Source organism: Typopeltis vanoorti, chromosome 20 (assembly GCF_054136105.1).
Source record: "Typopeltis vanoorti isolate ZY-2024b chromosome 20, IOZ_Tvanoo_1.0, whole genome shotgun sequence".
Lineage (NCBI taxonomy): Eukaryota > Metazoa > Arthropoda > Arachnida > Uropygi > Thelyphonidae > Typopeltis > Typopeltis vanoorti.
The window spans coordinates 79,704,792-79,722,251 of record NC_143568.1 but is presented as its reverse complement, the minus strand read 5'-3'; the positions used below and the strand labels follow the sequence as shown (position 1 = coordinate 79,722,251).

The window sequence follows — 17,460 nt, the reverse complement described above, 5'->3', positions numbered from 1 at the left end:
AACGGGGGCAGAGCCTGGCCTGGGTGATGCAGCCCACAAGGAGCTGCACTGCCTCGGTGTAAGCCTTCGCAGCCCAGGTTCTCAGGATACCCCCTCCTGTGTGGAATAAACATAGACCTTTTTTTACAACAAAAATTCTATTCTGAAAGAGGACAAAAAGATGAAAAAACAAACCAGATTTTTTTTTTTTTTTTTTTTTTTTTCCCCCCCCTTCTGGCAGATCGATACTAGGAGTCGACTGACTTGTTAGGCGAGGTTTAAATCCTCCTGCTGTCTATTGTTGTGGGTTTTAATGATAAGATCTGCTAATTTGTCTCCACGGACGTGGTTTAGCATGTAGAGGCCTCTGTGCAGTGCTAGTCCCACGTCGTCCTCTGCATCGATAAGACCAATGATCTTTTCAGGAGTGATTTCATCTATATTATCGACAAACACGTCGTTCCATTCTGCACTGACGACTCTTGGCCCGTTTTGTCCTGTAAGTATCAGTTGAATGTCTCCGAATGTTTCTATAGCTTTTCTTAGTCTCGCCGCCTCCTCGGGGAAATCTTTTAAGAGATGCAATATAGGTGCATTGGCCTTTGCGTGAGGGAACTTTGTGGGTTCTGAAGTTGACTTTATATTTCCAACTTGTGCTGGACTTCCTTGTTTTGATTTTTTAATATTTACTTCTTCAGGGCTGGCTGGCCTCTTTTGTGTGGTTTCTGCATTGTTGATTTCCATATCTACTGCCTCCGTGTCCTCGTCTATTGTGACTGCAGTGATAGTTCCGTTTTGTTGGTGCTGCTGGTTATTTTCGGTTGTAGTGGCGGTTTGATCGGTGGCCAGTTCCTCCTGCCCTTCATCTCTCCTGGTTGCAGGCTTCTCCACTGGTGTACTTGGCAGTGTTTCGGAGGTGGCGGCATGATTCTTTGTTGTTCCCTCATGCGCGGCCTTCAGGGTGGGGAAATCATTCGGTTCTGCGCCAATAACATTTTGGGCTGTTGTTTCCATGTTGGGCGTAATAGTGCCTCCCAATTTTTCGGCCAGATTTCTGTCCGGACAGGTGTCTATTTTATGGCCGTTAATGCCGCATTTTAGGCATGCCGATTGGCACTGTGCTAGTGTATGACCCGCTGTTAGGCAGTTCTTACACTTTAACTTCGGACATTGGGCCCCGAGATGAGTCAGGGCTCCACATTTAAAACATTGCCTCTTTACTCCCGGGTAACTCACCATTACCCTGGCCGATCCGATCATTACAAAATTCGGAACTTCTGTTTTCATCGTTAACGAGAACGTGACTTCCCCCGACATCCATTCAGGGTAGTCAGCGTCTTTGCCTACTTGGACATCTCGAACGGTTCCCCATTTCGAAAAGACTTGATTAATTATGTCATTGCCTCCTTCTAGGTATTCCAGAGGGAATCGCTCTATTCTCATCTTTTTAGAGATGCTACCAACGACAAAAGGATGGCAAAGTTTCCCTTGACACTCAACCCCTTTGAGTAGTTTCTCCCTTGTTGTTGTATTTTTACAAACTACTTGATATCTGCCACCCCCATAGGGGGTAAAGCCAGAAATATTATCTGCCCCTACGCAGTCAATTAGCGCTTTCGCAAACGTCCTCTTCTGTACACTTGCGTCGATTTCGAACCCGAGGGTTCTTACTCTCGTTAGAGCCGAAGACATACTTCAAAAAAAAAAGGGAAGAGTAGACCCTTGTACGATCTAGGTCCACGAAAGGACAGACCTGTAGAAAAGGCCAAACTTTCCCTGTTTGCAGATAAGAAAAACCTGTGAAATTTAGGTACAGGGGGAACATAAAGAACCAAAGAAGAAAAAAAAGACAAAGGGTTCTTACCAAGGCAGCAGGACTGTAATAGGAGCTCTCTCTCGGGGTCTGGAAACTGGAATCCAAGGCTGGGATACTTTCACTGCAGAGCTGGAACATGGAGCTTTCTCTCGGGGCCGCTAAATCTGGGATCTGGGACTAGTCTCATCAGTGAGTAGCCAGACCTAGGTAGACCAATAAATACCGAGATTGTAGTGATAATAGCTTTAATACTTTACAGTACGAGTTGTTAAATAGGTGCACAAATAAATTAATGAAATAAAAAGCCAAAAGGCTTCACTTCGGTGATGTAAAAATTATTTAAATTAAGGGGATATTTAATCCCACATTATTTCAAAGCCGATAAGAAACTCTAAGATAGAAATCAGAGTTTCATGCCGAATATAGCAAGCTATAAAAGTTCGGCGCTTTCAAGCATAAGCAAACACCTGGGTAGTACAATACTGGGCAACTCGTAGTAAAGGTGGATAAAGCTGAGATCACAATTCTTAGTATTAACCCTAATGTAAAACTCATTCCCTAGGAGATGTATGTTGTTTTACCCCAGAAACCGGTCTGGGTAGTGACCTATCTCCCTTAATGTAAAACAACATACATCTCTTATGGGATGAGTTTTACATTAGGGTTAATACTAAAAATAGTGATCCTAGCTTTATCCACCTTTACTACGAGTTGCTCGGCATTGTACTACCCAGGTGTTTGCTTACGCTTGGACTTGCCAAACTTTTATAGCTTGCTATATTCTGCATGAAACTCTTTGATTTCTGTCTTAGAGTTTCTTATTCGGCTTTGAAATAATGTGGGATTAAGTTAAGGGGATAAAAATCCCTTATTGTTTTTCAGCCAGTAAGCGAAACTAAGATCGAAAACTACGATCTGAACATTTCATGCCGACGAACTGTCGGCGGATCCAAGCGTAAGTGACCACTTGGTAGTGCCACACCAAGGCAACTCGTTGCAAAGGTGAAGCAAGCTCCCTCTCTATTCTTGATATTTTCTCATAATGTAAAAACACACAGCTCCTAGGAGATGTAGTACTGCTTTACATTATGAGGAGAGGTCACTACCCAGACTGGTTTCAACCTTTTTTGAGGTCTCATCAGTGATTAGCTAGACCTAGAATATCAGAGTTTAAGTGAAAAGAACTTACATGCTTTCGCTATACGATTGCCAGAAAGGTGTGTCACTATATTATATTATAACATATTATCACTAAGATGAAAAGCCAAACGGCTATTTTTTTGTGGCGAGGTTGATAAGTTAAGGGGATAAAAATCCGTTATTGTTTTTCAGCCAGTAAGCGAAACTAAGATCGAAAACTACGATCTGAACGTTTCATGCCGACGAACTGTCGGCAGATCCAAGCGTAAGTGACCGCTCGGTAGTGCCACACCAGAAAGTACCACAAGAGAAAATATCAAGAATAGTGAGGCAGCTTGCTCCACCTTTGCAACGAGTTGCCTTGGTGTGGCACTACCAAGTGGTCACTTACGCTTGGATCTGCCGACAGTTCGTTGGCATGAAACTTTCAGATCGTAGTTTTCGATCTTAGTTTCGCTTACTGGCTGAAAAACAATAAGGGATTTTTATCCCCTTAACTTATCAACCTTGCCAGAAAAAAATAGCCATTTGGCTTTTCATCTTAGTTATAATATGTTATAATATAATATAGTGACACACCTTTCTGGCAATTGTATAGCGAAAGTATATAAGTTCTTTTCACTTAAACTCTGATATTCTAGGTCTAGCTACTCACTGATGAGACCTCAAAAAAGGTTGAAACCGGTCTGGGTAGTGACCTCTACTCATAATGTAAAGCAGTACTACATCTCCTAGGAGCTGTGTGTTTTTACATTATGAGAAAATATCAAGAATAGTGAGGGAGCTTATTCCACCTTTGCAACGAGTTGCCTTGGTGTGGTACTACCAAGTGGTCACTTACGCTTGGATCCGCCGACAGTTCGTCGGCATGAAACATTCAGATCGTAGTTTTCAATCTTAGTTTCGCTTACTGGCTGAAAAACAATAAGGGATTTCTTATCCCCTTAACTTATCAACCTCGCCAGAAAAAAATAGCCGTTTGGCTTTTCATCTTAATGTGGGATTAAATATCCCCTTTATTTAAATAATGGAAAAATAACCTTATTTTTCTGTGATTTCTCAACTGTTTGTGAGAACCTCTATTTCCTTAAACTCAGCTTGTTCTTTTCCTTCTACAGTTTTTCTTAGCCTCTTTTCAAGTATGCTCTAGTCATCTGGAATTTGACTTTATAATCAGAACTTCTGAATTATGCAATGCAGCCACTGTAAGATTTTTATACATTCATGTTTGAACATTTCTGGTCATATATAATTTATACTATCCTTTCCTTTAGTGTTATGCGGTGATCAGCATTCATTTCAGACAAATTATGAAGACTACAACCGTGTTAGAAATAATTACTTTAATTTCCCGCCATTCAACCTTCATATTAAGGTCATCATCTGGAGTATACACACACACACACACACACACACACACACACACATATATATATATAAATAATTGGGAGGGCTACCCCCCTTGGCGCCTACAGCACCCAACCATCCCATGTTCCGGACTGGTAGGTCGGGTCTCCTTGAATTCTGATGACTCGAATTTTGAAGACTGGAAAGGGGAATTCTGGTGCACCCCCCCCCGAGTTCCAGACTGGTAAGCCAGTTCTCCTTGAATTCTGATGTCTCGAATTTTGAAGACTCAAAAGGGGGGGGGGGGGGGGGTTCTGGGCCTAGGGTAGCTCCTGAGTGTCGAGTCTTCAAGGGGGTGGTTCTTTCCCTTAGCACCTATCCCCCCCCCCCACAGTTTCGGACTGGTAGGCCAGTTCTCCTTGAATTCTGATGACTCGAATTTTGAAGACTCGAAAGGAGGCGGGTTCGCGTACAGCACCCAATCCCCAGAGTTCTGGACTGGTAGGCCGGTTCTCCTTGAATTCTGATTACTCAAATTTTGAAGACTTGAAAGGGTCCCCCCCCCCCCTCTGGTGCCTATGGCTCGCAATCCCCCTGAGTTTTGGACTGGTATGCGGTTCTTGAATTCTGATGACTCGAATTTTGAAGACTCGACACTCAGGGTAGCTCCTGAGTTTCAAAATGTGACATATATAGGCTTATCATTTTATATATATATAGGGTAGACACACACACACACACAGAGAGAGAGAAGAGCTATATTACATTTCACACAGTATGCCAAAGAGAGAATGATTTGATCAGCCATTATTCTACTGGCCTGACCTCTAGTAGGAAAAGACTACATCAAAGCTATATCCGGCAAAGGTTGATCGATTTGTAGAGCCTCTGCTACTAATGGCTCAGTTAAGTAAGTTTGAGCGCGGTTAGTAGTTGGAAGGGGACCAATTGTTCGATGCTGTTGGCACACACTCCCTGAAGATGTCAAATAATAATAATAATAATATTCTATTTATAACATCATTAGAGAACAAATTCATATAGATAGTTTTATTATAGCAAAAGTCCTAATTTAACATGAGTTGTTATATTAGAGTGAAGATCTTGGGTTACTTACAGGCCTATTTATAATTAGCTTTTAGATGAAAAGATTATAGAATATGTGCTTTCCATGTTCTTGGAATTTCTAGACCTCATTATTGTTAAGATTAGGGTGGTTGATAAGAATTTCACAGGCCTCCTTAAATTTACGTTCATATATCACATTTTGGTGTGTGTAAACAACAGGTGCCTTTCCAGATAGTTCTATGTAGAGTATTCAGGGCATGATCAGAAAAGCCAGATTTACCATTATTATTAAGTTTAATGTGCTGTTTATGTTCTTTTTTTCGATAGGAATTGCACATCCTGTTGCACCAATATCGGGCAAATTACTGGTGCATGATTATGGTATAATCCAGGATGTGCCAGTAGAGGAAGTGGATCCTTGGATGAGTTGAATAAGTTTTTTAATTTTGCAGGAGGTTTAAAGATGGCATTAAGGTTGTGTTTCTGTAGCATTCTGTATATTTTGCCTTATTTGTAGCCATTTGATTCATACCCTTTCAATGTATCAAATGGGTACAGTTTTATTGTAATTTAGTTTATATTTATTTTTAAGTGGGGTCTTGTGAAGAATTTTGTTGATAGTATTTTGGCTGTAGTCATTTTTCAGGAAGGTATTGCTGATAACTTTTAATTCACATTTAAGTGCTTGTTCACTGGAGCAAATCTTCAAGCCCTGTTTTTTAGTGTGTTAATGACACCTAGTTTTTGTGTTGGTAGTGGTATGAGTTTGTGTATATGTTGGCCAGTATGTGTAGGCTTTCATTCAACAGTGAAGGAAAGAAAGACTGCCAGAAGGAAGACGTGTGAGAAGTGTATCTAGAAAAGGAAGTGTTTCGACTTTCAATCTCAATTGTGTGTGTGTGTGTGTGTGTGTGTGTGTGTGTGTTTGTTTAGATGGCTGAGGAAAGTGTCTAATATCAGGCAGCCATAGGATTAGATAGCAAAAACATCATCAATGTATCTAAGCTAGGCTTTTGGGTTTGGCTATTAAAGTAATGGAATCTCCAGCACGTTGTTCAAAAGCTTCCATATAGAAGTTAGCAATTGTGTGTGGGGGGGGGGGGGGAGGAATAACAGTGAGCCCATGGCTGTGCCTTTTTGTAGGTAGAAAGCATTTTGCCTCACAAAATAGTCAAAACGTAGTACATGTGCAGAGTGCTGTGATATCATAGGAATGTGTCCTGTAAAAGAAGAATTGGGTCATTGATTGGGATGTTTGTGAAAAGGGCAGAGATGTCAAAACTGACTAATAAATCACTTTTTTCTAGTGTGATGTCTTTAATTTTGTTTACAAAGTGCTGTGCATTTTTAATATCGGAGAATGTACCTATCTATCCCAATGGCTTTAACAGGCCTTTAAGGCCCACAACTGTCCAAGCATGCTTGGATTTCGTAACCGAAATACGAGGATAGAATGGTCACTCCTATGCCTCAAGGTATTCTTGGCTGTATCCCTGTGTGTTCAAGGGGCCGGTTTGCCTTCTTGCGGGATGAAAAACACCAGATAAACTGGCGGAAAAAACCCTACTGCCCGCGCCCAAGACCGGCTAACTTGGCCATGGCTGAGGAAGATCCATCAGCTCCTCACGTCTCCGACAGTAATCGAACCTAGGACACTCCTTCCCCAGGCATATGGTTGCGAAGCGCAAAGCCACTAGGCTAACCACGCGGGATGGAGAATGTACCACTCTGGCTGATAATTGAAGGTATAGACAAGAAACTAGTGTCAACACTCAAAGAGTTGGTAGGTCATTCCCCCCCTCCTATGTTAAAAATGTGCGATCGCATGCTCATGTACACACATATACACAAAAATTAAAAACTACTAAGGTTTGCATTCCTACTGAATTTTTTCAACCACTATTCAGTCTTTTTGTCTCATTTAGCAGTCTCTTAAAGCAATTACTCTAAATATCTAGGATATCTTCAAATAAATATCAGGAAGATGATGAAGCATTCTGGAAGCTATTGACAACAATAGCTTCCAGAATGCTTCATCATCTTCCTGATATTTATTTTCTGTATTCCTACCAGTGTCTTCCCATGATTTTGGTAAGAAGGAAAGAATCTAACATTTTTTTTTGAAAAACTGGAGGTTGTATTCATTATGGTGAAGGGAAAAAAATAGTGTTGGGAAGTGTGTTTCAAAGAACAGAGGATGATGGAATGTAGAATGAAGAAAGATGATACATTGGTGTGATAAGTTTGGAGTTGTCTCTGGATATTGACCAGTGGCTGCTTCTGTTCTTACAGGATTAGCGGAAAGCAGAGGAATGGTTATGGAGTTTGTGGAATAACATCCATGAACTTTCTATAAAAAAAGCTATAGTGCAGAAACATCATCTATGCGAACATGATTGGAGGAAGTCTGAGAGAGAGAGAATATGTTAAGTACATTTCCTTTTTCTAGATTATAATTCAACTCAATCAGATTTCACCCCAAATGCGAGAAATGTTTCCTAATGTTAGTTGGTTGTGGGATTTATAAAGTGTTATAAAGTTGAGCAGGAGAGAAGTGGTGCTGACAGTGAAAAGAATACGGTAAAAGATTCCTTTTTGAAGGCTGAGAAGGCTATGTTTGTTACATGTTCATGCCAGAAGAAGAAAACACCAAAGTTGATCAGAGATTTGAACATTATCAAAAGTAAAAGAATGTGAGGTGAGATCTTTCTTCTGGGAAATAACATGAAATCAAAATTCACATCATTATCCTCACCATCACCTTGAGAATGTGAGGGGATCAGTTTTTACAACTTTGGTTATGTAAGATCTTGAAGCACGAATTTTTGATTACTAGGTTTCTCATATGAAGAGTAAGAGCAGTGGAAAATACTGTCATCAGCAAAACTATGAATAGGATTTGAAGTTAGAGAAGGCCATTCTGTAGGAGTTTGAACATGGGTAAGAGAACAAGCCTTGGGGCATTCCATCATTGATGGAAAATTTCTGATGAGAGGAAGTCATCCACTATGAATGACCAAAGAGAAAACTTTCAATCCAGTCTCAAAAGGCAGGCATGCAGGCAGACCACAGAATGGTAGCTTGGTAAGATGGCCTTGATGGTAGACACTATTAGCCGGCCTGGTTGGCCAAGTGGTTAGCGTATCCGCTCTCCAGCCAAAAGGCTACGGGTTTGAATCCCGCTGTGGGCATGGATGTTTGTAATTGTCTGTGGAAATATTAGTCGTGGTGGTGGTGGGCCGTAGATGGCATTGTGTAGTTGATGGATTGAGTGGCGGAGACAGCTGAAGAGTAGATGCCTTCCCTCAATGAGCCTTTGGACTCCCTGGAGGTGTCACATAATAATAATAATAATAATAAATGCCTTGAAAATAACAAGCGTGACCTCAAGTTTTTTCAAACTTTTCCATGACCTGTGTTCAAAGATGGGCAAATTTAACCACCTAACTGGCGATATGGATAAAATACACACTCCTCATACACTTTGTATCCATCATATATTTCAATGTAATATCAATGGTATTGCAATTTTAAGATGCACTTTGCATCCATGCTAACCTTGACATTTATAGATGTCATGGTCAGTTAGGTGGTTAATAATAAGTTGACTGTATAATGAGAAAGAGAGAGAGAGAATCCATTGGTGATCACTAATTAATTGGTGGTTCCCAGGGAAGTGAAGAAGCTGACCGTTAATCTCTCGTTACTTCTGAGAATATGGAAGTGATGATAGTTTGATGATTGGCATTTATCTTCCCTTTTTTTTGGGACAAGCGATAAAAGCTTGTTTCTGTGCTGTTGGGTTTATACCAGATGAGTGCTACTGCTTATATAGACAATAGAGGATTATCGTTAATTCTGGAGCACAAGTTTTTTTAGCACAGATAGAGAGATACCATATCAATAGTTTTGATGTCCTTCTGTTGAAAGATCAGAGCCAGCATATTGTGAGCAGTTCATGGTGTGCAAGATTTATCTTGTCATGTGTACACGAGTTGGAGGAAAAGACATTTCAAGAGGGTCTCCTTTATCTTTGGTGGATGTTAATAGTACATTGGGATGTAATGATACTATGGTAACATTTCTCTGATATCAAGGAACAAGAAAGGGCAGAAGTTATGCCCAACAACATGAGAGAGAGAGAAAACAGCCTTGGTGATGAACAAGCAATCACATCTGCCATTTGAGTTAAAGGCAATATTTTTGCATTTGACCTTAATTTGTTGATTTTCTTATACTTGATTTGGTGTTGCTGAAGTTTATGCTGAGTGAGAAGCTGTAGTTCTTGACTTGAGCCATTTTATATATTCAACATAACCATTGAATTTTTATCTTGGACTGTGTTTGACACATTTGTTTGAGAACCAAGGGAATGGATAGAGGTCACATGTTTACAGTGGAGTAGAGTCTACATGCCCTGATCTCAGTTAGAATTATTTCATTTATTTGGCCAGAGCCGGTGTTTGGATTGAGATGGACACAATAATGAAATCATGAAAGAGAGCCATGGAAACCCCAGGGATTTTCATGCTCGACCCCCCCCCCCTTCCCCCCCATTGTAGTGATATTGGGTACAATCTGAGATTGGTTACATGGAGATCAATCCATTAAAAAGAATGCATGTACAAGGTTATGCTCAGAGTTGGACAAGATGAGAGAAAACATCTACAGTATTTGGAGGGAGAGCTGGTTAAGGAAAAAGTCCAGTGTGTTAAAAGAATGATTAGGATTATCTGGTTGTTCTGGTTGAAAGGTTAACAGAGCACTTTAGATCATGACTAATAGCAAATGATTTGACTTCCCTTCCAGCTTGAGTCATGAAGTTGGGGGAGGGAGGCCAGTTTGTGTTATGAACATTAAAGTGTCTTAGGGAGATAATCTCATAGTTTAGGTAATCAGACTGTATGAAATCAACTTTTAGAGATAAGTAGTCAAAAAGGGCATCATCGTTGCCTGAATTTGTGAGAGCAGTAAATTATAAAGTGAAGTAAGCACATTTTGAAGCAGAGCAGTTTGTAAAGCAAGGATTCTTGATGATCTTTGTCAAAGAATATTCAATTTGATATCCAAACACACATGCTCTTCCAAAGCTAATGTATTTTGGATAGTAACTGAAGTTGGACCTATAGTCATAGTGTTCCATTTGGGGTTCAGTTAGAAATAGCAGGATGGGTTTTGATATTTCTATATGGTGGGGTACATCGTTAATGTTTGCATTGATACTCCACATGTGAGTGAATTTGATATTTTAGTGTTCTTTATTGTATGAAATTTTGAGGTTATTTTGGCTTTTTTTGTGTGGAGAAGAATATATTTTTATTTTTTCCAATTTTTCGTTGCATATTTAATGTTTTGTTCTTTTCTTGTTTTATGGAAGGTTTTCACTAGTTATCTTTCCTGGTTTCATTTGTGCTGAAAAAGTATAGACAGAATTATTTCCTAGTTGATTGGGAGATCAACTAGGAAATATTTTTGATTACTATAATCAAAAATATTGATTACTATCAATGTTCAGTTCTTTGTACTTTCTAGCAGCCAACCAGCAGAATCTGCTTTACTACTGTACTATTGAATGAAGGAAGTTGTCCCTTTGTTAATTAATTACAGTATATTGAGTATGCCCAGCAAGGCCATCACCTGCACTGTGAGATTTATTCAGATTCATCCTTGCCAGATTCATTCCAAGTGCTGTTTTCATTCCATCAAAATTTAAATTGCTTAATTTTTATAAATTAAGGCTAGAGCAGCGGTTTGGATTGGGAGACTGGAAATAATAATGAAATCATGAAAGAGAACCACGGAAACCCCCAGGGACTTTCATGCTTAAGCCCCCCCCCCTCCATTATATAGAAAATATAGAAACTTCTACAGTTTGGTCCATTAAACTCCTGTAAATTTTTATCTTTCTTCATTATTATCTTACTATTATATTAGTTTTATTAAATCCTTGTCGGTTGCTCCTTTGTAAAATATTTACTTTGCTTTACTTTTCCTTTTATCTATTCTTTTTTCTGTCTGTCTTCTTCCTTACTTAAATTTATTCTTGCCCCCCCCCCCCCCCTGCTGTTAGGTAGACCTCGTGTTATAAGTCTATCTAATGTAACAGTCCCTGAGCAATCGCACAATATCAATTAAGAATTTATTTGATCTTAATGACTGCGCCACTTAATTGATCCTTTTATTTTTGAAAGTCAGGGCGAGAAGATAATAAAAAAATAAGTTCATACTTCTATACAATATCTTTATATGCAAGTCGTGGCTCGTTACTGTATTCTACTCCCGCAGGTTCGTTAATATTTTTCGGGATAGTGCATTGGCTAAGGAATGAGAACCGGGTATTTACAAAACAGAACCATGTTTTTTTATCAAACTACAAGATATGATACAAAACACATAAAAGTTAATAAGAGAATTACTTAATCATAAGCACTTTAATACACAAAGACAACTTGCTATTTAAGCAGCAGAAACTATAGTGCGTTCACTAACAGAAAACATTGTACTTTGAATTAACAGCATCTTCTATGACACCACTTGGCCTGCAAGCATGCATAAATATGTTTATGTGATCCAAGAAGGATCACATTAACTTTCCTCCAACATATTCAATACTTAATTGATACTAATTCAGACATTATCACAAGCAACTTATGAATTAGACATACTTTACAATACAAGTTCTTTTCTTATTCAAAATTCAATTTAACTGCCAGTTAACAAGTAACCTCTCTCTCAATCCTTTATGATTTCGAGTTACAATCATATAGCATACTACAAACAAAATAATGTCTTACTTGCTAACAATCTCGAGAGGCAAGTCTGATTTTTTCCGTAACACACACAGAGAATTCCATCCGGTCAATCCTCGAGAGTTTTTTTTTCATCGGATGCACTGGGGTTCTGCCATAGCTACCGGGAGCCAAGCTGCCAGCAGAGAAAATCTGGCATCGGCGGTGGGAAGAGTGATCATCCTGGAACTAGGGAAGGAGCCCCAGTAGACCTCGCAGGTGAAGAGCCAAGCACGAGACCAAGGAGATAAAAAGCCTAGAACCACATGCTGCATTGCCTTTTATTCTATCCTCAGTCCTTTGTTCTTAATTCAGAGTATTCCAGGATTAGCCAGAAGCAATGAAAGATTTGACGTCATTGCTGGCCACCAGACCTTACAATCTTGGTGGTATTCTGTACTAATCCGGCTTAACTCCTATTAAGCTTTTACAAACAAGTCTAAAGTGCAGGTGCATTCTAACAGTAATTCATTCTTTTATATTTTTACATCTTACTTAAGCACATTTTTTTTTCTTAAAATTTCAGACAAAAAAAATTGAAAAATCTCTAGCGAAAACTCTCTTAAAAAAAAATAATTTCTCACGAGATTTTACACTCCACTATGACTGTAGTTTGCATGTAAGCTACATTGTATCACATTACATTGATGAAGTTACATTAACTTCATCAATGTAATGTGATGTTATGTTAACTTCATATAATCTATAATATAGAGTAAAGTCAGAATTGATAAGTTTCTTTGCATAACCATGACGCAATGTGGGATTTGAACCATACCTTTCCAGTGTTATAGCAGTGGTTTTCATAACTCCTGCACTCAGATATAAAGTGTCTGAGAAAGAATCATGCACCGAGGCATGATTATTTTCAAGAAATTCTTTTGCCATTTGTTCATGGTTGTCAATGTTGCAAAATAACTGTCTATAAAGTGCATATCAGTCACTTGTCTGATTGAATAGTCTAACTCTGTTTTCACAACACTTGCCAAGCATTATTGCTATTTCAATTTCTGTTTTCATTAGCATGTGTTGTAATGCAGCCACTATTACTGAAATGAAGTGATGACCCCTCTATTTGAATTGGTGAATTTTCCATATAATCTAGATGTTACTGAAAAGTTGGGTTCACTGGTAACTGTGATTAGAAGATTGAAATACTCATATTTTGAGTTATAGCATTGTTAACCGAATTGTATATTCTAATGAAATACTCAATGTCTTGTAATTCTATGAAACATGTAATTCATTCCATGCTAAAACAAAAATAAAACTGATTTACAAAATGAAAACAACAGACATGTTCTTTGTAGAGTAAGCATATTAAAATGTACTGGTATAACCATTTTAGTATAACCATTCATCATTTTAGTGGTGAAATATTTGCATGTTTAAGTTGTGAAAGATTTCTTTAATGCCATGGAATTAGCAACATTTCCTCAATACATAAGCATTTCACAAGTCTAAATTCAATAGTGTGTGTGTGTGTGTGTGTGTATATATACACATTATTTCCAAATAGGTTAATGAACTGTCATCTCAGAAACATAAGATGCAGTCCTTTTGTATTGAGTTCATTTATTATTAGTCCTTTAAAATATGTCATCTAAAATGCTGTCAAAATTTTGGAATTAGATAGTTATGCATATATTAAAGATTTTTTCTGTGATAATAGAATAACAAAATAGTGATGTCACTCTTTTCCTCCCTCTCAGCCTTAAATCTCAGCTAGCTACCAAACTGGGAAAACGGAAAAAGAAAAAACTGACAAAGGGATTTATAAATAATAGTATTGATGGTGAAGATGTTGAAGAAGATATTGATTCTCAAGCAGAAGAAGAATTTTTTAAAGAACAAGAATCTCAACTTCTAGAAGAACAGAAGGCTGTCTTAAATGACCAGAATCTGATTGCTGAAGTAAGATATACTAATTTAAATATTTGAATAGAAATACATGTATTTTGTGGTACAGTAAATTGGAAAAGGGAAGGAGCATGGTATAAGAAAATTTCTATTTGGGAAATCAGAAAATTTTGTATTTTCACTGGATTTAGTTTACAGTCCTTGGATTAAGTAATATATTTTTTGTATTTCTGTTGTATACTTATTTATTGGCTATATCTGTTGAAATGCTTTTATTTTACGTCAACTCAATAAGCTTACTGTGAAATTTATTTGTTGTTATCATCGTTTGATATGTAAGATGAATCCCCACCAGTGAAAGGCCTATAGCACACAAATATTAATACTTGTAGGTTAAGGATGAGATACTCTGAAAACCTACTGTAGGAACCAAATATGAAAAATTCCTAAGCACTTCAGGTTTCCAGTGATCAGACTGGTGATCTTGCACTGATTGATGAAATTCATCCACCACATTAACAACTTCCATGCCTGAGGCTGGATCCAAACCTGCAGCCTATTGATTGGATAATGAATACTAACTAAGCACAAAAAACTACTATTAGTTCAATATCATCTCCTCCCCATTAAGAAAATCAAGAACTCTTATTTTAGAATCTGTTTCTCACAAAAGTGAACTAAAGTTGTGGAGTTTGTAAATATACTGTGGTGGATGTTGATCAATACATTTCATGTGAGCATTATTTGTGACTTTGCCAATATCCATGCTATATTTTACTTCTAACCATATATACAACTGTGTGTATATCCCCAGTAATTTTAAATAGTAGCTTCCATTCTTTCCTGAATTTTGTATATAAATTCTTTAACACGCACAATATTTTTAATAGAATAATATTACAATTATTACAATCACATTAACATTATTAGTCCTAACCTTTAATGCCAAGTACTTTTACTGAACTGTCAAATATTATAGTCAACAAGAAATTATGTTCATGTTTACAGCCATATTTTATTCTTGTTTATGCAAACCAGCATAAAATATGAAAGAATAACTTTACTGAAGGTAGATGGTATGCAGGTGGCAGATGCAGAAGAGATTGTTCAAATAATGAGAGCTCAGTTTGCTAACAGCTACAAACCTGGTTTATGCAATATTTCACTCACTGCTACTTCTTCACAGGATGAAGAAACTCAGGTGTATGAGGAGGTGGTACAAGAGCCTTGCACAAAATGAATAAGAATTTGGCATCAGCATGGATGTTAAAAAGTGTTTAGCTAAACTGGATACTCCTTTGTCCAGGTTATATAATTTAACTCTCCTAATAGGGAAGATTTCAAAGAAGTAATTTATGGAACTCCTATTACACAGACTGATGTAACCAACTATTCAGGTACAGTGCAAAGACTGATGTATCCAACTATTGATCTATCAGTATCTCAGGAGTGGTGGTGGTGGTGGTGAAGATTGCTGAAAAGTTTGGGCTTGCATACAGAGATAGGTTGCTAAATAATCTATACTTTACAATGAACGGCATGGTTTTACTAAGGGAAGGTCATGTTTGAGCAACTTGCTCACATTCTATAATGTTACCATTGAGTTAGACAAGAGAGAACTATGATACTTTTGAAATTTGCTAAACCTTTTGACAGAATATAGCACAGAAAAATGTTACATAAATTTCAGAATATGGAATTGATTATAAAATATTAGTTTACATAAGAGGAGGACTGACTAACAGATAGGGATGCGAGTCTGCGAGATTTAAGGTAACCAGTGGTGTATATCACATGGATCAATGATTGATCCATTGTTATTCAATCTACACATTAATGGCATTGGGAAGGATTTCACAGGTGGCATATAGTTATTTGTTGATAATGATGCAAAGATAAGCAGAGTAATCAGGTATGTGGCTGATATACAGTACAAGCAGAATGATTTGAATAGGCTGGAATTGTGGGCATGGTAAAATGAATGTCAGTTCAATGTCAATAAATGTAAAGTCATGCACTTTGGTACGATTAGGTATCTAGTGCCATATTATATTGGTGGGATTATGCCTAGAAGAAATGGAATAGGCTAGGTATCTTGGAGTGTTAGTAGATAGAAAGTTGAAGTTCAGTGGCCATGTAGCAACGATTATAAATACAACTCAAAAGATAATTGTAATACAAAATTATAATGCAAAAGATGTTATTTTGCCTCTTTACAAGGCCTCATTTGGACTATCGTATGCGGGTCTGGTTTCCATTGTGATTCTGATACAGTGAATAGAGTGCAAAAGAGAGTGTTAAAAATGATATCAGGACTATGGAATACTGATTATGAAGACAGACTGAGAATTTGTGAATTCCAGACACGAGCAAATATGATACCTTCAGAAATACAAGTTTCTGATGGGGTCATACAGGATATAAGTTGATCGAATTTTTCATTTTATGGAAAGGACCACAAGGCATCCTAGATTTTCTCTCATAGAGTGGTGTATAACTGTAATAAATTGCCTTTGGATGTTGTGTTTGCAAATAGCGTGAATGAATTCAAGAACAAGCATGACAGCTGGTGCAGGTAGTATGTAGCTCCCTCGATGAGTCCCTGATCCTTGGAGGTCTCTCTTAATAATAATATATGCCAGTCTTTTAATACATTAGTTGAATTGGCCTATTATGTTTTCATCCCTTTATAGGTCTTTTGATTAGTTTTTTTAAAACTAGAATTTTCACCCAAGTAGAGATTGTCAGGATTGGATTTTCACTTTAATACAAGTAGACGAGAAATCATGGGAATATAACAAGGATCTATATATTTAAGTTTCGTAGATCTGTTTTGTAAATCATGTTTGGGTCTCCTGCAATGAGTCTTCGGACTAATTGGAGGTGCCTGTACAATAATAATAATAATAATCTGGAGAAAAGGCATGTGACAAGATGGCAAGAGAAAAGCTGCTCAAAATGCTATTAATTATATGGTATAAATGGAACATTACATCAAGTAATACATAGTCTGTATTTGAATTGTAAGTTATAATTAAATTAGATACAGGAAAACGCTTTGATGTTAAATCAGGTGTGAGACAAGGGTGCATATTATCTCCACTGCCATTCATCACTTCACTGTCATATGGAGCACATTATGAAGGAAAGTGGCATTAAACCTTATATCAAATTGGAAATGTTAATCTTATGTCTTTACTTTATGCAGATAATATTATATGCCTAAATAAATCCAGTATCCATGCAGTTAGCCTAGTGGCTGTGCACTTCGCAACCATATGCCTGGGGAAGGAGTGTTCTAGGTTCGATTCCCGTCAGTGACGTGAGGAGCTAAAGGATCTTTCTCAGCCATAGCCAAGTTAGTCGGTCTTGGGTGTGGACAGTAGGGTTTTCCCCCAGTTTATCCTGGGGTTTTTTTCATCCTGCAAAGTAGGCAAACCGGCCTTGAGAACTCAACACTAC

General features: G+C 37.8%; 1 protein-coding gene across 5 annotated transcripts in view; it reads left to right on the top strand.

Annotated features, from left to right (window-relative positions):
• The window catches only part of Klp68D (kinesin-like protein 68D), a 479,354-nt gene that overhangs the window by 227,668 nt on the left and 234,226 nt on the right, over window positions 1-17,460 (top strand). For all 5 annotated transcript variants that reach the window (XM_090410558.1, XM_090410557.1, XM_090410556.1 and 2 more), the window contains exon 14: window positions 13,851-14,052. In XM_090410558.1, coding sequence (XP_090266684.1) covers window positions 13,851-14,052 — 202 coding nt within the window. The remainder of the gene's footprint in view (window positions 1-13,850; window positions 14,053-17,460) is intronic.